Source organism: Ruditapes philippinarum, unplaced genomic scaffold, assembly GCF_026571515.1.
Source record: "Ruditapes philippinarum isolate M1 unplaced genomic scaffold, ASM2657151v2 ctg9997_1_1_1_1, whole genome shotgun sequence".
NCBI classification, from domain to species: Eukaryota; Metazoa; Mollusca; class Bivalvia; order Venerida; family Veneridae; genus Ruditapes; species Ruditapes philippinarum.
The window spans coordinates 1-25,880 of record NW_026862695.1 but is presented as its reverse complement, the minus strand read 5'-3'; the positions used below and the strand labels follow the sequence as shown (position 1 = coordinate 25,880).

At 32.6% G+C, this 25,880-nt stretch overlaps 2 protein-coding genes and 1 long non-coding RNA gene across 3 annotated transcripts in view; all 3 read left to right on the top strand.

Annotated features, from left to right (window-relative positions):
• Positions 1-25,858, top strand: part of LOC132719935 (uncharacterized) — a 43,398-nt gene extending 17,540 nt beyond the window's left edge. The window contains exons 2-7 of the mRNA XM_060703896.1: positions 761-1,027; positions 4,666-4,884; positions 7,083-7,206; positions 22,095-22,696; positions 22,929-23,231; positions 23,398-25,858. Coding sequence (XP_060559879.1) covers positions 4,759-4,884; positions 7,083-7,206; positions 22,095-22,696; positions 22,929-23,231; positions 23,398-23,673 — 1,431 coding nt within the window. The 5' untranslated portion in view covers positions 761-1,027; positions 4,666-4,758 and the 3' untranslated portion in view covers positions 23,674-25,858. The remainder of the gene's footprint in view (positions 1-760; positions 1,028-4,665; positions 4,885-7,082; positions 7,207-22,094; positions 22,697-22,928; positions 23,232-23,397) is intronic.
• Positions 8,815-10,137, top strand: LOC132719933 (uncharacterized). Its single transcript, XR_009624285.1, has 3 exons — positions 8,815-8,972; positions 9,360-9,441; positions 9,769-10,137. It is a non-coding gene; the product is annotated as an uncharacterized LOC132719933 (long non-coding RNA).
• On the top strand, positions 10,665-14,991 carry LOC132719934 (uncharacterized). Its single transcript, XM_060703895.1, has 2 exons — positions 10,665-11,279; positions 12,945-14,991. The coding sequence occupies exons 1-2, from the start codon at positions 10,820-10,822 to the stop codon at positions 13,469-13,471; spliced, it is 987 nt and encodes a 328-aa protein (XP_060559878.1). The 5' UTR covers positions 10,665-10,819; the 3' UTR covers positions 13,472-14,991.
• Positions 25,859-25,880: the final 22 nt, after the last annotated feature.

The following is a 25,880-nucleotide window of genomic DNA, read 5'->3' as shown; positions in this document are numbered from 1 at the left end:
AGTTATTGTCCTTTGATACTTTTCCTTGTCCAGAGCATAACTTGAAAAGTACTTGTTGGAATTAAAAACAACTTCATACAATGGTCAAGCACTATGAGAGGAAGTGCAATGCACAAGAATCATAACTCTGTCCAAAGTAATTATAGAGTTATTGCCCTTTGTTACTTTTCCATTGCTATTTTCTTGTCCAGAGCATAACTTGAAAACTACTTGTTGGAATTCAATACAATTTCATACAATGGTCAAGTATATTGAGAGGAAGCGCTGTGTACAAGAACCATAACTCTTTCTTGACTCATTTAAGAGTTTTTGCCCCTTGCTACTTTTAATTGTCCAGTGCATAACTTGAAAATTAATAGTTGGAATTAAATGAAACTTCATACAATGGTCAAGGGCAGTGAGATAAAGTGCAGTGCACAAGAATCATAACTCTATTGGGACAAATTACAGTTTCCCTTTGTTCCTTTTTTTGTCCAGTGCATAACTTGAAAACTAGTAGTTGGAATTAAGTACAACTTCAATCTTAAAATATACATTTTTACTCACGGAGAGACTCACAATAAAACTGCCGAAAAACAAACCTCAAACAAAAGGTACTACACTGAAAATTTGGTTTTATGATAATATAGATTAAATCAGATCATTACAAATTAACCGCGGCTTTCTCTGATACAGTGTTGAGTGCTGTCTGTAGACATGTATTACCAGGAATTTCTTGATAAAAGATATGAACCATGAATAGATGTTTTCACTCTTTCAGCCATCATTTATAGCTGTTTTACGCTTGGATGAGTCTTCAACAGGATGGGCCTTATCTTATGGAGACGCTAAAAACAGGGATTACAATGTGACCAGTAATCCTATGCCACTTAAACTACTTTATGAATCGGACGGCGAGAAGAAAACTTATTTAGGGTATGAGGCTGAGTGCAAACATGCGAATCTGGAACGAAGTAACGCTCAAACGGGATACTATTTCTTTACGAATATTATTTCTTTGCTGGGGAAAAATTCAAGAAAGAATGTGGTATGTACTTCTTTTGAAATTGTTTTTTGCATGCGTGGAATAAAATGTATCAAGTTAAAAAAGTTTGTGTATGATAATAATATTTACTACTACTGCTACTGCTGCTGCTGTTGCTGCTGCTGCTGCTGCTGCTGCTGCTGATACTACTGCTGCTACTACTACTACTAACTACTACTACTACTACTACTACTACTACTACTACTACTACCACTACCACTACAATAACCACTACCACTACCACTACTACTACTACTACTACTACTTCTACTACTACTACTACTACTACTACCTACTAGTACTAGTACTACTGTTACTGCTACTACTACTACTACTTCTAGTATCACTAGTACTACTAGTACTACTACTACTAGTACTACTGCTACTGCTACTGCTACTACTACTAGTACTGCTGCTACTGCTGCTACTGTTGCTGCTGCTGCTGCTGCTGCCGCTGCTACCGTTACCACCAGTACTACCACCAGTGCCACCACTACTACTACTACTACTACTACCAGTACTACCACTACCACAACCACCACCACCACCACTTTTACTACCACTACCACTACTACTACCACTACCACTACCGCTACCGCTACCGCTACTGCTACTGCTACTGGTACTGCTACAACTACCACTACCACTACCACTACCACTTCTACTACTACCACTGCCACTACCTCTACAATTACCACCACCACCACCACCACCACCACCACTACCACTACCACTACAACTACTTCTACTACTACTAACTTATACTACTACTACTACTACTACTACTACTACTACTACTACTACTACTACTACTACTACTACTACTACTACTACTACTACTACTACTACTACTACTACTACTACTACTAACTACTACTAACTACTTCTAACTACTACTAACTACAAACTACTACTAACTACTACTAACTACTACTAATAAATTGAAAAAAGGAAATCGAAACAAACTCGTTAGCTGAATTTTACTAGCGAGTGATATATTATGTTTTGGACGAAGATTAGAGGTAAATAGGCCTAAAAGCTTGTTCTTACAAAACTTGAAAATGTGTCTTAGAATACTTCAGTTGGTAAAAGTTCTAGGTCACTATGGCCTTGACAACTCAAAGGTGGTAAAACCAATAACAAGAGAACTATTCAGCCTATCGTACAAATATTTCATGTTGAGGTAAGTCACGACTAGTAGATGGTCCTAAATGGTTTTGAAGTTTAAAGGTCAAGGGTCAATACCACTTTGGCATTGGTTACTAAAAACTTGTCTGATCAATAATTAGATAATTGTAAGCACAGTCTAAAATTTATCAAAGAATTTCGTCATAGCTTAGCTAACCCCTCTTATTCATAAGTTAGTCAACATGGTCTTGGCCAATAAATAGAGAACTCTATGGTAAAGAGCCCTAAGATTTGGCGTGTAAATGTTCACTTAATGTTAGTCGTATTTTGTAGATGGCCCCTCTTGATTCAGGGATTGATTAGTCATAAAGCAAGGTTAAAGTCCAGTTAGGATGGTTGATGCTACATTGCATGAGTGTTTCAAGCAAATATCGACTTTGTAGGATACACTTTTTGTATTTTGCGATAACCCGAGAAGAAATAAACCACAAACGGGGTTTTTAGTTGGGACAACTGCTCGATGATAATTTCAATTTTTTGTGCTGAAAAATCTATTGGTCCGGTCTCTAGTAACTACTTGATTTTTACCATAATACGTATTGAGATTGGCGACTAAATTTCTTTTCGCCAATTTTGATAAGACTGTATCGGGCAAGCTATGGCAACACGTTTTCACATTTTGACACAAAATGATGGTCAATTTTATATAGCTTGCTATGAACATTACAGTCAAAAATGTCTTTCTTGAATGTTACAATCTTGCTCAAGGTTCGTGATTATGTAAATATTAACTCACTTTGTCAGTTTGCCGATATACACTAAACAAAAAAGAACAAAAAAAAAACAAAAAAAAAACAACAGTGAATGATTGAATGATATAAACTTTACTGTACATGTATACTGTGGTTGCATTGAGAAACCATAGCAAACGCTGTTTACACAAATCTTGCATTTCCTTCCTCAAGCTGTTTTTGATAACCTTTTTCACGTAAATGCTTATGTCATTAAACAGTATGTGAAATAATCCTATTTTATAAAAAATTTCTATCCTAGAAACATTTTGACGGCAATTTCTAAAATCAATTTCTGATTTTTTCGAATAGTCTTGATTCTTAAAAACAAAAGTACATTTTTATAAATATTTTAAACGCAATCAAAGTCAGTTGTTTTAGTCTGTTAAATTTTGCCATCATTTCAGTGTAGTGAATTTCTTTTATTTTTTTTCTGTGAACATACATTTCTTTGAATTAATCTTTTTCTTGAATTATTTTGAAAATATCAATCTCCTAGCTAGAGCTTTTTCTTAGACTATCATACGTATATCCCCCATGACCAGCTTCTGTTTTTCTAAAATCATGATTTTTAAACATTTCCCTTTATTTCTTTGCCAAACTATATATGGTTTTGTAAGGAGATGCCCGACAATGTATGGTAATATAAGAGCAAATGCGATTGGTTATTGTATACCTTTATCAATGTAACTCTTAATATGACTAGACGAAAGCTGGCGGTGATTTTATACGAGTCTATCTTTTGATGAACGACTCGTGCTTTAGAAAGCAACGTGAAAACTAATGCATATGATATGTCAATATCCAAAACTTCTAAGGAGATTTATTGTTCAACAAAAAGGTAAAAGGTTATTATAATGTTACAAAACTTCTAAAGACAGTAGACAGTTGCCCACTTTACATTACAAGCAGAAACCTAAATAAGCACGAAAATTATACGTATATTTACTGATAACAATTTTTGTCATTGAATGAGTTTTATGTTGTCATTAGAGTATTATCAATATGCGTTTATATAATAAACTTAAATGTCATTTTCACTTAAATGTTTGTTAACATGACAATTATACGATTTTGTTTTATGTACTTAGTTCGCAGCAACGCTAAAAGTAGGACTTTGTGTATTATAAACCAGTTTAAAACTCTCGTATAGGGATTTCACTTATATCGCTCCGGAGGATGTGCTCATATGTTTTTCTTCATAATCTTAATTTTCTTTAAATGTTTTAAAAAGAGTTGCTCTTGCTTGACATCTTTATATATATTTCTCTGTGCATGTCTTATTTATCAACCCTTATGTTGTGCAACCACTGCTAGATAATGTGTGTGTTTGTGGATGCGCGTGTGTATGTATGTTTGTATGTGGACTACGTTTCTCGAAAGTTTTCCTTCGTTTAGAGCAAACATATATGGTAATACCTACGTGCAAAATTCACATAAAGGGATGCTACAATGTATCAACTAATGAAATATCCTGTTATTATCATCTATGTAAATCAGCCCCCAAAAGGATGATAAAACTTCAAAGCACTTAAAAATACTGTTAATTAAACTAAAAACTCGTTTTATTTAAATAATACATCTTTTCTTAATCATTACTTGATGTTAATGCAAGCTAGCACAGTTTGAAATATTTGTTGACGCGTACGTATCACTTGATAGTATTTGGTGTGTGACACAACAATGTGCACTTGAAATAAATTATTGTGTTTATAATTTCAGGACGAGAACAAAGTACTTATCGAGGATATTACTTAAAAAAGTTTGCCAGCAATAAATTTGTTTGCAATAATTATACAATCATTACTAGATGACATGAAAAGGCAACACTCCTCTCAGTACAGATTTGACGTCAAGGAAGATCTTTATTTTGTCATAGTTGTTCCAGCACTTTTGCAGGAAAGTCGGGGACTGAATTTGATAACAAAGGCCGCGTTAAAGGTATTCATACATTAATTTACTTCTTTTCGTAAAACGCAATTTGTTGAATCTAAAGAAAGAGGTTTTCACTTGACGTTACTGTTACTTTAAACAAAAAATTATATGTTATTTTCTCACCGGTGGATCATGTTCTTGATGTACAACCTGACTGAAGCCGAGGGGAGTGGACCAAAACAGCAGGCAGGGACGACTGGAAGGTGGTAGGGTGTATAGGCCCTAGTTGACTTAAAAGGAGGGACCTTAGCTGCATAGCCTTAGCAAGACTACTTTAAAAAACTTCAGTTTTGTCTTCATTTATGTCACAAACAACTGGAAGTTCTAGTTGTCGTGAGCATTTGTGCAGGGACCCTTTTTCTTTTGGAGAATAGTCTGTGTAAAAAGTACGCCGCTCAGTTCTCATTACTTTTTACTTTAAAATTTACCCCGAATTGAGAAATTTCCGCGGCTCTTGTTACACTTAAACGGCTGATTTATCCTAATCATGTCTACTAGCTAAAATACAATGACAAAATATTTATTGATACAAATCCTCCAGCCCGAAACATCATATACATATCAATAATTTGAATACAGTGAAATATTGTACAAATATTTTTTTAAGGTATGACCACCCTAACGACCACTGTAAAGAACTTTAATAATGCTAACATTGATCAAATATATGCCTTAAAAGACTGCATGTAAATTTTAAACAGAATTTTCCGTTCGTAAACGAGTTACAATCAATTTTCGGAACTCAGGCTTGGCTATTAGAAGGGCCATTTTCAGAAATGAGGAACGTTTTAATAGTCTATAATATCATCCATATGGAAACAATGTTTTTCCATTATTTATTGTTAAGAATCAAATAATTAAATTCAGCTTACAATCCACATAAGCAAAATGGTTTCTTTTTTAAAAAATATAAAAAATGTTACCCTACACCACTCATTTTAACATTTGTAAGACCAATTTCCTATTAAGATAGCCATATTTAAAAATCCCTAAAATTTGCCAAAACGAGGACTGATTTTAAATTTTTCCGAAAATTTGACAAAAGAATAATGCTTGATATAAAATTCTTGACCGTGTAGAAATAATATTTCTTTTTCCTTTAAAAGCTTGATTATCAGCCATTCCAAATACCGACATTTGTCTTGACATTGTCTCACCAATATATGAAAGTTGAGGTATACTCACGCAATCGTTTTATTTTCTAAAATTTCGCAGTTTGACAACTATACTCAAACTATCTGGTTTAGAATTAATGACTGTTTCAGTCATTTGTTTGCAGCATTAACCACATATATTAATAAATTACAATGTATAGTATATTATGATATATTATAGTGCCATGGCTTCAAACCACTTGCTCTTCACCGCAGAGGGTTCTAATCCAAACAGATTTAAGATAATCAACTAAATCTTTATCAATTATCTTATTGTTCTCCCCTTAAGATATGTCTACAAACACATTAAATTCTGAAAATTGGCCACACCCCTATAAATTCCAATCGTCATTGCCAAAAGTACTTTTATGACAAAGTTGATTCCTGAAAAAGATTTATCAGTTTGTTTATGTATAACCGAGCATAAATCTATTTTTCTCATTTGCTCGTGATTCCAATCTATTTGATCTCTATGCCAGCTTGCTGCATGTCCTACACTACAACTACTTTTCTCAAACTTTTTCACTAGTTTCCTTCTCAGTCTGTTGCTAATTATGATTATTGTCATCATTTTCCATTTTCTGAGCAGGTCTTATCGTGAATAACCCTTTATAGTAATATCCAATTTTACTTGACTTCATTCTTTCAGGTTGCTTCCTTGTAAGGTCATCGCTTTTTCTACTATTCCCTTCTCATAGCGCATTTCTACACTTATATATTTTACCTCAGCACACATCCAACGCAAGTCTCACATATTCATCTGTCAGGTATACCTTTTAGCCTTTCAATATGCCATATAAACATATATCTAGATGACAACTTGCCGTGCAAGTTTAATACAATGTTTAATCTTTAATATGCAATACAATTCTAAGTATCTTTGGAGTTAACTTTTTTCCAATATCTCATGATATTATAATAAGATGCTCAGTTGTAAAAAAATATTTACAAAACATTTCAATATTGAGGGTTCTTTATTATTATGTAAGTAAATTTTATAATTTGTTTATATAACCATGTGAAATACAATGTCATGATCTTTATTTTAAGGCAGGAATTAAAGATAAAATGGTATCTGTTGTCACGGACATAGTCGCACTTTCCTTTTATTGTCAGTTTGCTTCATCTCATGGCTTTTCAAGTGAAGATACAAATCTTTTTGTTAGACTAGGTGGTAGGTATTCAATTTGTCCTTCTTTATACCGACATAGATTGTTTTATTGGCAATGAAAAAATATGATTATATAAATAACAAATATGTTTGTGGGTAAAAGTAAAAATATCAACCCTAGAAAAATACTGTTAACGCCGAGGGTAACAGTACTTTACGAGGGATTATATTTTTACTGTTTTTCACAAACCCATGTGTTATTGTGTCGCCTTGAAAAAGGCGACATATAGGGGTTACTTTTGTCGGCGGCGTCGTTGTCGTTGTCGGCGTCGTTGTCGGTGTCGTCGTCGGTGTCGTTGTCGGCGTCCCCTAAAGCTTGTCCAGAGCATAAGTCAGTCATTATAAGTCGGATTGACTTCAAACTTGGTATGCATGCTTCTCATAATGACCCGAAGTGCAGTGCACAAGAACCAGTACTCTGTACTCCTTATTTTTTGAGTTATTGCCCTTTGTTTATTTTCATACTTTATTTTTGTCCAGGCCATTTCTCCTTAAGTATAAAATCTATGGACTTGAAACTTCATAAGATGATAGATCTCATTAAGAAGAAGTGCAGTGCACAAGAACTGGTACTCTGCATTTCTTATTTTTTGAGTTATTGCCCTTTGTTAATTTTAATACTTTATTTTTGTCCAGGCCTTTTCTCCTAAAGTATAAAAGCTATGGACTTGAAACTTCATAGGATGATAGATCTCATTAAGAAGAAGTGCAGTGCACAAGAACTGGTACTCTGCATTTCTTATTTTTTGAGTTATTGCCCTTTGTTAATTTTAATACTTTATTTTTGTCCAGGCCTTTTCTCCTAAAGTATAAAAGCTATGGACATGAAACTTCATAGAGTGATAGATCTCATTAAGAAGAAGTGCAGTGCCCAAGAACTGGTACTCTGCATTTCTTATTTTTTGAGTTATTGCCCTTTGTTAGTTATCATACTTTATTTTCCAGGCCATTTCTCATAGATTATAAAAGCTTAAGACTTGAAACTTATTAGGATGATAGATCTTTTGATAAGAAGTGCAGTGCACAGAAACTGCTGATCTGCATTTCTTATTTTTTGAGTTATTGCCCTTTGTTAATTTTCATACTTTATTTTTGTCCAGGCCATTTCTCATAAATTATGAAAGCTTTAGACTTGAAACTTAATAGGATGACAGATTTTATTGATAAGAAGTGCAGTGCACAGAAACTGCTGATCTGCATTTCTTATTTTTTGAGTTATTGCCCTTTGTTGATTTTCAAATTTCATTTTTGTCTTTGCCATTTCTCTTAAACTATATTGTTCACAAGGCGACACATCCGACTCGCTGAGTTCTAGTTTATTTTATTACCCCGAACAAATACTGTGATGATCTAAAATTGTCAACTTAATCTAACTGCTACTCAAAGAAATTATCAATACTTAGGTAAACTGAACACAATTGAAAAACAAAAAGATACGAAGGGCATGCTTTATTTTCGCGGAGTACAAAATCACACAGTTTTAAGACATCAATGGTCTCAACATACACCTAGTAATAGGGTATGTAAGTCTCGTCATGTGACTTGCGAGATTTCACGATATTTTGCACTTCCGGGTACAAACAAACATCAACAACATTGCTTATCTATATTGGGTAGTATAATACTTGTATGCCGATGGGAAAGGAAAACTTACATGGAAAAGCAAATGATATGTGGAAATTGGCAGAGTTTTTTGTTTTGTAACGAAATGCAAATGGTTTCATCTTGTGAACAAGTATCACTGAAAGACAACTTCGTATAATCTTCAGGTGGGTGTGTCATTTCAAATTCAGTTTATCCCAATAAATGTTGTAATATTTTCATTTCCATGTAAATCTAATAAATTTGTTTTTTGATACAACATCATTCGCATCTGACACCAGACTGGTGAATTTGATTTTATCAATTTTCTATAGCGCTACCTGATTATCTCTCAGAAGTATATAATGTTTAGAAATTTCGGACAGCGCATATTTCGGATAAACGTTTCAATATGATTATCAGTGTGTTTTAGTTGAATATATTTTTTCCAACTGAAAATATTATTTATTTATAATTATTATCTTTATAAAGCACAAACAGTCAATCTGTATATAGTATTATAACTAATTTAAATTGTCATAAAATTCAATGAAATATTTTGCTCCTGTATTTAGACTGAGGACAGTGGTGAGATGAAAGACGTGAACTGGTATCCGATGTAAATACACATGCATGCTCTGCTGTAAAATCGTTTTGGTAAGATATATATATTAAACCTACTTAAACTACATTAATGAAAAATAAATATTATTGTATTACATATAATGTTCTCATTTTTGTAAATAATTACAGTGTAGGTAAATAAACAAACAGTATGGCATATGTAGTTAATTCATGTTAAATACTGTTTTAAGTATTTTTCTCAAGTGAGTGGGTCATATTTTTTAGTTAAACTAGGACACCAAGAAGTGTTTCTTCCTTTTCAACATTATTTTCTATTCATGACAATATGAAAATGCTTGAAATTTATAGCTGACCAATTATTATTGCTTTCAACTCATGATAAATTTTCTTTATATACAGGTATGTGATTTCTTGGTTGGATCTTGAGTACTTGTCATGGCTCTTGATTTATTTTGGAGTGTTCACCATCAGATTAGAAGTCAAATAGTGATACCACCAGGCATAGTTGAAAGGAAATGTCCATACACAGTCTTGGAGTACATAGTGGTAGAGACATGGCAGTCCATTACAGATTTTGACTGAATTAAAGCTTCTTAAAGCTCCATGTCTTGTGTAAACTGTCTGACTGAATGTTTGTATTCTAATAAAAACTAAGGTTGAAGACACTTCAAAGATATATGTCAGTGTAAAAATGTTAAACAAAATATCTGTCTTTGTTAGAAATAAATAACCTGTCTTTATTAGAAATAATTAACCTGTCATTTGTAACTTTGTATTAACTTAATTATTCCAAGATAATTTATCTTCTGCAAATGGCTGTCCAAAACAGTTTCAACCAGGCATCATGTAGTTTCAAAACAGTTAAGATAAATTTGTTATAAATAGACTGTAAAGTAACAGGAATGGTAAAAAGATAAATGTTCAGCATTAAAATGTTTCTATCTTGATTGAGTTTCATTTCATATTATCACCATGATCACTGCAATTTGAAGCATTTTGTTTACAATAAAATCTTTCAATTATGGATAAAACAGCCTTTCTCATTGGTTGTTCTTTATATAGGTTAGAGGTCATTTTTGTACTATTACTCCATTCCATTTGTTGTATATCAATAAACAACCTTTTTGATTGGTTACTTCACCAGTTAGGTCAAGGGTCACTTTTGTATCATTACGCCAAACTGTATTTAATTTTAGGTTTATATCGCCTTTTAGTTACAGTTTTTGTCAAGACACGTTTCCAGTCGGTTGTTTTCTTCGATTTTGTTTTTGGAAAGGGTTTTTACTGTGCCCGAATTTCATATTGATAAGTTTCCTTCAGTTTTCCATTCATCATATACGATGTAGAGTAGCGAACTATTTGATCGTCAGTTGTTCAGGGACTAGCCTGTTTGTGTGTATTTATCTTTTGAAGGACAGGTATTTTTTATTGTTTTTGAAATTTGTTCAATATGACCGACAGGAGATCAGCTAGAAACAAAGAAGTTCCTGACTATAAAGCTATGAATGAGGGAAAGGGATTTACTCCCAAGAGGCAATTAATTGAACCTGTTCTGGCTTCTCCCAGCCAGTTGTTTGATTTGAATGAAGAAGATTCTACTGTGACACCGCCTGAGGTACTTCCGGAATTACGTCCAAGTTCAGATTTGGCCGAAAAAGAGGAAAAAGAGAGGTTGTTGCGGCGTTTGAGTGAGTTGGATGAGCATCAGGCTCGTTTACAGGAGCGGAGAGAATTAGAAATTCTTCGTAAGAAAGTTGAGGAGAAAGAAGCGTTTGTTAGTGAGTTAGAGAAGTCCCTTCAACCTCAAGCTTCAGATTTATCGTCTAGAAAGAAGGGCAGACATATTCGTCCCACTACTTCCAGTTCTCGAGGGCAGAAATCATCCAAATCTTCACATGCCGGTGCAGAAGGTACGTCACTTGATATAAATGCTTTACGCAAAATGTCCAATTTAAGAAAAGCGGCTAAGAAGGAACTTGCAAATTTAGGCTTGATAAGTTCAGAGTCTTCAGACACTGATTCTAGTTGTGATTCATCGTGTGCTTCTACGTCAGATGTTGATAGTGATTTAGATAACTCTTTGGAACAAAGTAAAAAATCTAAAAGTGGTAGAAATAAGACACATAAGGTTAAATCAGGAATTGCTTCAAGATCGTCAGATTCTGTTAAATTTAAACAGCAATATCCTCATTCTAATTTACGCTTTGATTTTGTTAACCAAAATGTATCTTTTGATAATATTGATTTCAACTTATTTATTGCTGGAGAATTGGAAATTATTTGCTCTTCAGGAATTTGTAGGAAAGAAAAACAAGGTCGTTTGAATTTTTTGAGAAAGTTAATGTATCTCAACAGCTCTTATGATTTCAATGTTATAAAATCATTATATGCTGCAGTTTTAAGAGAAATAGAGCTTGGTCATAGTGCTTGGGGCGATGATTTTCAGTATGTGGAATCAGCTGTTCTGGCCAGACACTGTCAAAAATTTAGATTCAGATCTGAGTCAGTACAGTTGAAGCCAAATCCCAGGTACAATATTCCTCAGGTTAAAGTTAGCTCTAGTACAGATGAGAGTAGCAAAGTGTGGTTTTGCTCAAAATATCAGAGGAACAAATGTTCATTTAAATCTGCTCATATTGTCACATCAAAGGGAGGTAAAACTCACTTTGCTAAGCATATCTGTGCGACTTGTTGGGATGTAGACAAGAAAGAGTTACCTCATCCTGAATGTTCCAGTGCATGTCCACACGCTAATCAGTGACTGTCCAATTGTGTTTTTTCTGAGAATAAATTAGTTGATTTATTTTTACCTGATTTTTGTAAAAGGAATATGGAACATTCTCTAAAACTTCAAGACACAAATGATTTTGATTGTTTTTGTAGTCATAACAGAAAGTGTAAAGTTTGTTTTTCTGTTAAAGATCAGTTAAATTTATCTTCTTTAAACAAGCTGGACATTGCTAGACAGGTTAAAGCCTCCGGTAAATTTAATTTTGAGGGTTGTCGTATTCCGGTTAATCATAAGATTGATACCGCATTTATGACAAGAATGCTTCATGGTTATAATGACTTACAGGTTTGTGAGTTATTGAAATTTGGTTTTCCAATAGATGTAGATTTGTATGACACAAGTATTTTGTTTTCTAAAACCTCAAAAGTTAAGAATCATTCGGGGGCTAAATTATTTCCAAGTCACATGATTAAATATTTGGAAAAAGAAGCATCACATGGAGCAAAACCACACTTTGCTACTCTCATCTGTACTAGAACTAACATCACATTTACTCTTACAAATGGTTCTTATATTTCTTATTACTTATTTCAAAAAAAATTAAGGGAGTGTATATCTTTAATCGGTTTATCTCCTGAAAGTTTTTCTACTCATTCATTCAGGAGGGGTTTTGCAACCCTTGCTCATCGTTCCAATATTCCCCCAGAGCATATTCAGTTGCTTGGTGATTGGAAATCAGATGCTTACAAATCATATTTAGAATTAAATTGGTCTGATAAGGCACACATTTTAACTAAAATGTTTGATGTTTTGTAGAATTCAGTTTTTGAATTTCTCTTTGCAGATGTACGAGTTCATATTCTTTCTGACTCAATTGCTAAACATGTGGATGGCATTTGGTTTACAAGGGTTCATGCTTTTCCAGGAATTAATTTGGTTCGATTAACAACCAAGATTCAACGTGACCCCTCTTTGGTCAACAAGCCTTTTACTATCATTCATGTTGGAACTAATGATGTTAATTCTCATGACAAGTTGTCAGTTGATCAAATTTTGAGTTATTTTAATAATTTGATTACAGTTATTCGTAGTATTTCATCGACTCATATTGTTTTTTCAAGTATACTTCCTCGTCCAGTTGATTATTCTCAGACTAGTTCTAAGGTAAAGTTATTAAATCAGAGGTTAGAGGCTAAATGCAAAGAACGTCATTGTCAGTTCATTCATTCCTATCGTCCTTTCTTTTACTGTGGTAAACCAAATCTCGAGGTTTTCGCAGTCAGAGACGGTGGTTTGCACTTAAATTTTGAAGGGGTTAGACTCCTTCGTAATTTTTTCATTCGTACAGTGGCTCATTTACTGAAAGGCTAATTTGCTTTGTAATTTATTTTTAAAAAATAGTTAAAAATAATTGATCTTCCCAACTTGTGGCACAGAAGTGTTATTCTATTGCAAACAACAAAAGGAGCAACTTTTATTTTGTTTTTGTGCTCCTCTTTAACTTTCATTTTATTTCTTGCATGACATAAATTTCTTTGTTCATAAATTTTCTATTTGCTTGTATTGTAACATTTGTATATTAGCATCCATTTTATTATTTTCATCTTGATGTCAGTTTAATGGGATATCATATTGTAGACTTGGGTTGTTTTAGCTTTGAGGGAAGTATTTTATTTCCTCGGCTATTGTTGCTCATATGATGTTAGCATCTTTATATCATCTGTGAGTTTTTCCTTTTAAAGGAGGTATATTTACTCCTTTGAGGATTTGGGAATAAGTGGTAATGGTATCTTGACGTTACCCTTGTTTCTTTTTTCATCTTTATCTTTGGGTACCCATTTTTCTGACATCTTGATTCATCATTTTTGAATGCTGTTATTTTGCTTTGCTATTGCTTTTAATTTACTTTTTGTTTGCTTGTAATTTTGCACAGAGCTTCCTTTAAGAATTATTATTTATTTATATATATTTACTTAAAACTGTTTAATCCCTTAGAGTAATGATATTTTTGGTAATTGTCTTGATGGTAGCTCTGTGTTAACTTACATTTCTTGTACTTATATATTATGCTTTTGTATATAATTTTGTTCTGCTTTATGTTTGGCCGGGAGTTGGCGGTTTTGTTCCTATTCATTCTGTATTTCTCATGAATAGATCATTCTATCTTTGTTTAAATAACATTTATTTTCATTGATGTTGTAAAGTGTTTATGTGTATACTGCATAACACTGATTCATTATTTCAATTTGTATTTGACTTATCGTTGTTTACGTGTCTGCTAGCTCTAATAAATCATATTATTATTTGAAATTGCCTTTTTTGGTTTTGACATAATTTGAAGCATTTTGTTTACAATAAAATCTTTTAATTATGGATAAAACAGCCTTTCTCATTGGTTGTTCTTTATATAGGTCAGAGGTCATTTTTGTACTATTACTCCATTCCATTTGTTGTATATCAATAAACAACCTTTTTGATTGGTTACTTCACCAGTTAGGTCAAGGGTCACTTTTGTATCATTACGCCAAACTGTATTTAAGTTAGGTTTTGGCGCCTTTTAGTTACAGTTTTTGTCAAGACACGTTTCCAGTCGGTTGTTTTCTTCGATTTTGCCACTCCCTCCCGCCCTTTTTGTGTTCTTTATTGTTTAGCTTGTTTAGTTCTGTATTGCATGTTTTTAATCTGTTTATGTTTCATTTTTAATTATTTCCGCTTATATATTCTATTACATTTGTTAAAGCGGTTTTGTTCCTATTCATTCTGTATTTCTCATGAATAGATCATTCTATCTTTGTTTAAATAACATTTATTTTCATTGATGTTGTAAAGTGTTTATGTGTATACTGCATAACACTGATTCATTATTTCAATTTGTATTTGACTTATCGTTGTTTACGTGTCTGCTAGCTCTAATAAATCATATTATTATTTGAAATTGCCTTTTTTGGTTTTGACATAATTGTAAAAGTAATGTAATCTTTAACCATTATTTAAATATCATAAAAATCATCTCAATGAAAAACTTGTTTCTGAGGCAAGATGTGTAAAATTCCTTCCAGTTATAGCCTTTCACTGCTCTTAGAAAAGCCATGATTTGCATTGTACATGGCAGGTAGTAATACCAGAGTAAACCCGTAAACAATATTAATGCAATTCATCTGTGTTGAGTATTCTGTAGCAAAACACTAGCTTGCTAGCCCTTGTAAGCCCAAGTCTCTCTCTTAATTGGAGAAGACTTGCAATTCTGCATTCCTTGAAGATTTTAGTATCAGAGGGGTAGTTATTACATACCATATACTTCTTTGGGTTTCAAATTACCTATTTTATAATGTATTGAACCTGTTGACATTTGACAAAAAGTGAATTATCTATACAATACATGAAAAACTTAGGTTTTGCACTTGATACAAAACAATTACATCACTGATACATTAATATACCCATTGGAACTGTTTCAAAATTGTCAATGTTTCAAAAAACAAACAAAAAAAAACACCACACAATGCTTTTAACTTCTGTCCATGTACATATGTGTAAATGTAGTCATTGAAGAGCTGTCAAGAACTTTTCATCAATATTATTTGGATAGTGTCTGTTTCGATTTCAGGACAGACAAAATTCAAATGACATGCATAGTATTTTAATATAGTCAATGCTTGCATATTCAAGCAATCTAAGCCATTGCTGTTAGAGAATTAAAGTACACAGTGACACTTATTTTGCAGATGAACTCTTATGATCAAGCACTGCTATAAATATATGCCAAATAGTAGAAACAAAAAACAGTTCATAAGTTTAATAAACTTTTATTTTTACACAATTTATAGTGCACTGCTTAGCATATATATCACACTGATTTTCCAGTGGAAGAAAAACTTCAGGAAAGCACTTGGATTTATTATTAGTTATTTTGACAATGTAACTTTACACTGTGAATGTCTACTGATACAAGAATAAGAATATTTCCTTTTACAAATGTAAAGACTTTGAAAATTAACATGAACAAATTATCATAGAGTTATAAATCATATTCTAATTAAAAAATGTTCAGCTTGATATCAAAGCTTTGAATGCAAATTTGTGAGCTTATCAATGATTACCTCACAATATTAGTAGTAGATGATATATAATATTTTTGCTAATCTTTACTTCATAGTCATTTAATGTCCATAATGTCATATGACTATACTGTGATTCCATGAAAAACCTTATCTCTGGTGTGTTATCAGCTTTGGTATATATAGAGTATCTAGTTTTAATACTAAAAACTGCAATGAAATGTGGATATTTTACTCTGTTTCTATCATTGTGACATTAACATGTTCATAGTGTCAAACACCATAAAATCATACTCTTTATACATTGAGATTTTTGTGCTGGATGTCATTCATCTTCTTCAGGAAAGTACATTTGACTATTCTCAGTGGCTTATATTAAACTAATATTTCACTGTAACTGTGTGTTCTCTGATATCATTCTCAAATTAAGGAACTGGAAGATGGTAGTTGCAATAAAGGTCTTCATGGACAAAAAGTGTAAGACACTAGAAATGATATTTACATTACATTTAATAAACTGGTCATGATTGACAGAAAAATTTCATATTTGAAGTAAATAAACATTAAAGATAAACAACAACACATAATATATAACAGTCAAAAATATTGATCTTCTTGAATTTGAAACATGACTATTTTTAATGTTTTATTTACTTATCAATTATCATGCAGTGAAATCCAAGTTATTAATATATTTGGATAATTGTTTATCTTTCCAATCTCAACTAAAAATTGATCAATTATTTTACATGTATTTACATGTATTTACCTTTGATGTATAGATATTTCAGGATCATAGGCAGTGCAAACAGTTGATTAATGGTCCATATTGAACAACTGTATACTCTATACTTGTCATATACCTCCTTGTCTATACATCTGAAATGGTTTAATCAAATATAATATTTTTTAAATCAATCATAATTTGCTTGGTACCATATTAACATGTATATATAACTGAAAAAGGAACAAGAATAAAATGGAAGGGAAAAATATCCGAATTACTGTGCAATGTCCGAATTTTGTATAACTTTAATATACACTAGAATTAAAATGTTTCTCCATTGTTTATTTCAACAAGTTAAAATGGTTTGAATTAATTTCTCACATCAGTAGTTTTAAAACAATACTAAAAGCTAAACAACTACAATTCACTACCTTGACAAAACATCCGAAACAATTGTCACTATCCGAAAATAAACTAGTTTTATTAAACTCTATAAATCCCTCGTTTTTCCGTCAGATAATTAACCTACCTGCATTTTTTGACCCGTGCTATCCATTCCTTCAAATCTGAAGAGGACCGAAACAAATTTAACTTCTATACCCCTCGAGTTCTTCGGGTTACCTATATGCGTAACGGTAAATAAGTCTGCCGATGTACCCGGAAGTGGTAAATCGAAAGTGAAAGTAAACGAGACTTACGGGCCCTATTGATGTCGAGGTAAACGGTGAACCCAATTCTCATGCATTTTGTGACCACTTAAAATAAAATCGGTTTTAATGTGGCTGCAATAGCGACTTGGTGAACAGAAGGTAAACTGTAAAAAACGTGCAGAGATTTTACTGGAAACTTTTTGAAATAAATGCAGTTCGTAAATGGGTTTTAAAGATGATCGGTTGTTAAAGTGACTTCATACTGTCTAATTCTGCTGTTTAGCTGGAATTCATTTATTAATGCTTGCTTTTTTATACTCGTTATGGTTAATGACCTATCATTGATTATGAAATTGTTAAGGATTGTAAATATTAAAAGATTGTCCCACTCTTTTTATCTAATGAAGGTAGTCTATTTATAAAACAATTCTGTAAATCGTGTCTATTTTATTGATTTATTGATTATACATGTGCTTTAGAATATTCAATTGAAATTCGTAAATCGTTATGAAGGCTGAACATCACATGCAACTGTCAACAGAAACATGATATTTCGTTAAGTATCAAATGATCCCGTGAGATAGAACAGTCTTTATCTTAATAATGGGAAGTTTAAAACCCACAAAACACCATTAAAATATGTCTGGCCGGTTGTGGCATTTCAAACCATCGAGAAATTTAATTGTGTTATCATATAATGTCGCGGGCAACTTTCAAACCCGCTAGATTATTTGTCGTACAAAATGTCGCGGGAAAACGTAAAAACCTCGACATTTTATGACAGTTGTTCGAAACAGCAAGGAACCTTTTTATGCTCCCCGAAAAAATTTGGGGAACATATACTCGCCGCCTTGTTCGTCCGTCCATCCATCCGTCCGTCCGGGCGAACATCCAATGGTCTATGAGCTATATTCCGTCAATAATTTTAGTTTAAAAAAGGAGAAAATCCCATAAACCAACTGGTTTATGTGGTAATTTTACTGATTTATTGGGAAAAATGCCACATAAAGATCAAAGAAAAAGCACATAAACCCCAAATGTTGGCAAGTCCGTCCGCTTTCCTTGTCCGGGACATAACTTTGAAACAGCATAAGGTATCAACATGAAACTTTGTAGGTAGATAAATCTCATTGAGTTGGTGTGTAGTGCACAAGAACCGTAACTCTGCCTTGCTTATTTTTTTAATTATTGCTCTTTGTTTATTTTTACACTTTGAACTTTGTCAGGGACATAACCTTAAAACTATAAGAGATATCAACATCAAACTTTGTATGTAGATAGATCTCATTGAGTGGGTTTGCAGTGCACAAGAACCGTAAGTCTGCCTTTCCTAATTTTTGAGTTATTGCCCTTTGTTCATTTTGACACTTTGAACTTTGTCCGGGACATTACTCTAAAATTGTAAGAGATATCAACATGAAACTTTGTAGGTAGAAAATAAAACCTCATTGAATAAAAGTGCAGTGCAAAAAACATAAAACCGTAATTGCCTTATTTTTGAATTACTGTCCTTTGGTTATTTTTACACTTTGAACATTGTCCGGGACATAACTCTAAAACTAAAAAAAGTATCAACATGAAACTTAATAAATAGTTAGATCCTATTAAGTAGGTGTGTAGTGCACAATAACCGTAACTCTGCCTTTCCTAATTTTTGAATTATTACCCTTTGTTTATTTTACACTTTGAACTTTGTCCGGAACATAACTCTAAAACTACAAGAAATATCAACATGAAACTTTGTAGGTAGATAGATCTCATTAATAAAAGTGCAGTGCAAAAATAAACATAACTCTGTCTTGCCTTATTTTGGAGTTATTGCCCTTTGTTCATTTTTTTATACTATCCTGTGTCCAAAACCATCACCCACTTCAACCGGTTCCTGTTTACCTCAGTGGACAATAGCGTCCATGGTTTGATTCTACATTTTATTCCATTTTGTAGAAACAGACAGAAATTTGCATACAGTTTTTGCAAATGTTGCAGAAATTCAACAAAAAGGTGCAGAGCAGAAAAATTATTGGCGGCGACTTTTGGTCCTCAACAACGGTTTCATAAAATAAGCCAAATATCGCCGCGAGTAATAGCATTTTTCAGTCGCGACGTTTTGCGCAGAGGCACTTCCCGGCACAAAAAAGAGAGGCTTAGTGCTCGAACTCGACTTTTTATAAGGTTTTTCATTAAAACAAAATATCGCAGATTATAGAATGGCCGCAATCTTAAGTTAGGCAAATGTTTGCGTGGCTTAGTCTACTATGCAGAAATAAGATGTCGCGGTTTTCATTGTACAACTTGAGTTTTTACTACAGAAGAATGGAGGAAAACTCAAGAGTTTCTGTTAGTCGCAACGTTTTATACAATTTCGACATAAAATCTCGCGTGTTTTAAAGTTGACTGCGACATTGTACTATCTGACGGTAAAATATTTTACGGCTTTTAAATGGACGCTACCAGCCACCTTAGTTTTGTGATCGACTGTTTGAGGGCTTACTGCGCGACCAACACTTTGTTCAGCACTAAAGCAAATATAACTTTTCAAAGTGTATCTAATATCTTTCCTTTATAAAATATTCAGTTTCCAAGATCACCTGTTTTATATATCTTACTTTTTTATGCTTTATGCCAAGTATATAAATAGAAGTACTTTCATAATACCTTCATGAGGAATATCGTGTTTTAGTTACAATGTGACGCTTTGTATTTTGATGTATAGCCAAGTAAAATTGACACTGAATGTCTTGCGAAATGTCGCGAGAAGCAATAAAACAACAAACAGAAAGAAAGAAAAAAACAAGACTGCATTCGTGAACGGATGCTTTGCCTCATCACCATACAACAACACTATATAGTACAAAAAGTGTAGTTCTTTTCTAGCACGATTTAAACAACAACAACAACGGTTATTGTCATGATGGTCATGTCGGCATAATTGTACCTGTTGCCGTTGCATATTTTTTATTTCTTGGTGTATTATTTTCATACTTTGCCACAATTGGGGTGGCCCCAATTGACCACATTTTTTTAGGATATAACTTGAAGATAATAAGACGGCCCTTGACTTTGAAGGTCAAATTACTGCAATTATCTTTTTGCTGTAAGTGGCTATAACTTTGTAATGAATGCATGGATTAACTTCATATGTAGACACAACATTTTTTTGGATACAACTTTTTATGCCCCCACAAAGTGGGAGCATATAGCGTTGCACTTGTCCGTCCGTCCGTACTTCCGTCTGTCCATCCGTTCCTACGTCTGTCCGTACGTCCCAAAATCTTGTGAACGCAATTCCTCTTAAACCGGATGGCAGATTTTGCTTAAACTTCCAGGAATGAACAACCTTAATGTGTAGATAGAAGTAAGGAACGAATTTTCGCTTCGACCAAATTTAACAGAATTATGGCCCTTTGTTGATTTTTTCACTATATACTATGTAGAAATTTTGTGAACGCAACTCCTCTTAAACCGGATGGCAGATTTTGCTTAAACTTTTTAAGATTTTTTCACTATATACCATATATATGTTGTCAGTGGGGGCATCCGTGTCCTTTGAACACAGTTCTATTTTATATCAAACTAAGAAATGAGTTTGTTTCATTTTTTACCATGATCTTAAAGGTTAAATTATTGAATTTTTAGTGATTCTGATATAATTTACTGTAATTTCTAATTTATTAATGAATTATGTTCATTCTTAAATGTTTTTATTTGGGACAAAACCATCTGAATTGATGAACCGACCTTAACCTTGAACTTTAAATTACCATAACCGTTAGGGTCAAATTGTTGAATTTTGCTTAAATTCTCATAATGTTTGTCTTTAATGTCTTTACGGATTTTACTTAGGCAAAGTAAGACATGCAACCAGACACACCCTGTGCACAGATGAAAATGTAAAACTGAACAATGAACATCATGAAAATGATTTATACTAGAACAACAAGTGTGACTACTCCTACCTATCAAAATAAAAAAAAAATTAAAAAAACTAAAATTCAAAATTTTCTTTTGAAATATTTGTTTAAACCTTAAATTTGCTTGCTTTTAGAAGAAAGTATCAAAAAACAAGCGTTGCCCCCGCTCGTCGGTAGCGCTAGTTGTTTCTATGTAATTAAACTTTGAAACAATGCAATAGTGATTTGATTTTGGGGGTCAATGTCATATGTCAAATGAAGACAATGGTATCTATTTGGTGAATCAAAGATTTTGTAGAAACGATACATGTTAGCGCTATATGCCTCACCTGAGTATGAAGACTAAAATAAGATAAAACTGATGGCGGAAGGCATTCATTATGTTGAAATTGGGGTCAACCAATATCAAAGTTCAAATCGGTATATGTATGTATTAGTAATATCAATAATGCAGTTTTATCTACAAAAGAAATCTAGCTCAACTGATATCAAAGTAAAATATGAGCCTAAGTAAGGGATTTACTATGTGAGTCAAATGCGGATGGACATTTTGTTAATATTACTTTTTTGTTTTTTTATCGTCATAGTCAATAACAGAATAATGAACATTAAAATATTCTTTAAACATTTAATGTGTTTTCTTTTAAGATACAACGGATATTATGAAGCAAGGACCTAAACTGGACTGTTCAAAAGGTGGTTCATCTATCAAAAGCTTTCAAACTGGTATGCTTCAAGTAGAAGAAGCTATAGAAAACTTCATGATACAAGTTTTTGGTGAAGAAGTGTTTGAAACGTTCAAGGCGTTAGAATCATCTGAGTATTTTGACATGAAAGATTATGTTGGATCTAAACTAAGAAAATTTTCCAAAGATAATGTAAATGTGCGTCTCAAAATACCCGTGAGTCTCCTAGACATGTACAAAAATATTAACAAAACAAACTTTGCAGATGATTTATGGAAATTTCGAGATTTGAGAAAGCGTACTGACAAATTGGAAATACCTACGAACAAGTTTATGGGCTTTGTTGAAAAGGCAAAGAAAGACGTTTTGTCACATATAGAAGCAGAACTTAAACCTGAAAAACTGAACAAAATTTTGATGTTCGGACAGCTAGCAGAAACAGCGTTTATACAGGAAGAGGTTAAACTCTTGCATCAAAATGTAAATGTTATAAGTAAGGCGGACATTATATCAGGCGCTGTAATCGTTGGTAAAAGGAACACGCCTGGACAAATAATAAAATTGGTAAGATATTTTAGTTTTCATATATTACATGGAGAAAAAGTGCTTAAGTTTTAGGTTCGAAAGTGAAAAGACTAAACATAGAATAGAAAAAGACACTTAGTCCAAGGTAATCGTCACAAATACTCCAGAAACATAATGTTATGACTATGAAATAATTGATGCCGGGAAATAATTCAACATTTAATTTATCGTGGGTTCTCTCTTTAAAAATGTTCCTTTCTAATAATTTCAGGCTCCAAGAACAATTATGGTGGCATCCCTTGACCTTGGTACAGCGTATTCAGGTTGGGCCTCTTCATTTTTCACCGATTTCAAATCAGATCGAACAAAAATATCTGCACGATACTGGAATTCAGGTTCAATACAGACTCCAAAAACCCCTACATGCTTACTGGTAAAACCCGACGGCAAAACGATAGAATCCTTTGGCTATGAAGCTGAAAACAGATACAGGGAATTAATAGAAGATAATATGCACGCTTCCTACTATTTTTTTCGTCGATTCAAAATGGTGTTAAACAGAAAACTCGGCGAGGTATATAAAACTATTAGCTCCGTCAAATGGCTGTACCTTACATGTTACATGTACACATTTTTATGTTGATTAATTTCATGCTTTGTACTTTAGTTCTTAAAATTGTTCATTTAGTCTTAAAGATAAAAAGTTTTAAGGGAAAATTTTCTATTTTTAATCGATACAGAAAATCAACAGAAACCTTATGTTGGAAGATGAAATGGGCAGATCACTGCTTGCTATTGATGTTTTTTCGATGAGTATTCGATTCCTGAAAGACGATGTGCTTGAAAACTGCAACAAACGAATTTCTGGTGCGGAAATAGTGGCACAGAACGTTCAATGGGTTTTGACAGTACCTGCAATATGGAATGATGGCGCAAAACAATTCATGCGGGAATCGGCTTTAAAGGTAAGAACATGTTCATTGAGAATTTTACAGGTGATTTCAAAAAAAAAATAAAAAAATAAATCCAAACTTGTTCTTATTAATATTTCGTATATACACTGTTTTTAAATATTTTGAATATTTGAATAAATACATTTCATCAATTCTGGGAAAGGAATTTTATGACTTTTCCCTTTCTTATATTTTCATTTATGGACGGTTATGACCTTATAAAGTAATAAATATTTTTGCCATAAGGATATTTATACAATATGTAACAAGAAAAAACTGACTAATTTATGATTAAAGAGCCATTTACAATTTTAGTTAATATATATATAATTAACTTTGGTTATACTCTGTTATATTAAATTTATTACCCTTATTTAAAATTCGAAATTCGACGCTTATAAGTAGCTAAGTCAAACTGCCAAGCTTTGCAAGTGTGTTTGTCTATATATAACGAGTTATTTAACTTGAATAACAAGACGAAACGCTTTGCATATGAAAAAGTTGTACTTTATCATTGATTCACATGGAGAAGTTGACATTTAATTGTGAACAAAGTTATTAAACACTGTGATAAACTCCCCACCACAGTAAAACTGTAATACTATTGAAAAGCAGTGTTTAACCAAAACATATTACTATGAAAGCAAAGATCAATAAACATGATGGCATTCATAATAAATAAAGACATACTAAACACAACCCAGGAACATAGGACCCGCGGCAAGGAGCCAAGGAGCACAAAAAAATAATCAGTTGAGGGAACAAGAGCAAAGCTCGGACTGGTGATCATTGAAACCGACAAGGATATTAAGGAAGACAATTGTATGGGGACAGTACACATCTCTACTCTCTGTGCTGGATAATAAAATAAAACCAACAAGAAAAGGGGGAAACTCTCAGCAAACATGCCTATCAGATTAATCTACACTTGATTGTTAACAAATAATTTAAGTTTGAAATGAATACATACCTTACAGAGATATTTTAAATCAAACAAGAGAAATGATTATTGAAAAAGGGCTATCAAAATTACCGACCAACCTACATATGCAATTTTAATTTGACAATGAACAAATATTCAAAGTTTAAAGTAAATATTTTTTTTAGAAATGTACCTCAACCAAAGAAAAGTTAATCAAGAAATCAAAAGGCAAAAGGGTGCATAACTCTGACAAATAAATTAAAACTTACCTACTCTTTAGAAATGCATTCCTATTTAAAAACTGGAAAAGTATTTCAAGTTTGAAGTAATTAACTTGGACAGTTTTTGAGGTATTGACATAAGAAATAAAAAGAGGCATAACTTTGCAAAAATGATTTTTAGGATTATCTGGTCTTCTGAAATAGTGCCATGTTTTGATAGTAAACATGGACATCAAGCTTTGATAGTTACTGAGAAAATAGATCTTAATAAAAAGGTTAACCATGGCTATCAATCTTAGTGGAATAAAAGGGTCATGATGGCCCTTTTATCACCCACCTGACTGAAATATACACTGGCTGCTATTAAAAGTCAATGGTTGCCATGAAAAGTAAATGGTTACTATGGATGTCACTGTTCGCTAAGAAAAGTCACTGTTCGCTATGAAAAGTAAATGGTTATTGTAAAGGATTTCGGATAACAACTAGACTTTTCGAGTATGCGCTTCTATATATATATCTTTTATTTTCACACATCAGCATAAAACAAAGCGATTCTTTGAAACAAATGATAAAGTAATTAACTAATACATTCATTTCTGATATAAACTTAACAAATAAATAATAGAATAGAATAATTAAATAATTATTTCCTATGACGAAGAATCTTAATAAACAGAAGTACAGTAAAAATCCATAAAATAAATAATCGTAACAATAGAATAAAATTAATAAATACTTCATTAGAAAATTCTTTTTATCCGTTAACAAATAAATAAATCAAAATAATTTATGCAGCTATCATACCGACTATAATGTCTTTCACATCGAAACCTTTAAAATACAGTTTCAGCTTTAACGTTTAACGCCGCTACATATAACGGAAGTTACCTTTTAAATTCATTACAAACAATTACGTCAAAATGACGCGCAAAACTGTTCACCGCGTAACGTAAATAATTTGGCGCCAAACAACGTTTAACGTAAGAAATATATTTTAATTAGAATCGGTAATAAACGATTCTTACAGTTATTATTGAAAGTAATTGCATTGCTATTGAAAACACTCGTTGCTATGGAACTAAGGAAAGTCAGTGATTGCTATCGAAGTCACTGGTTTCTATAGAAAG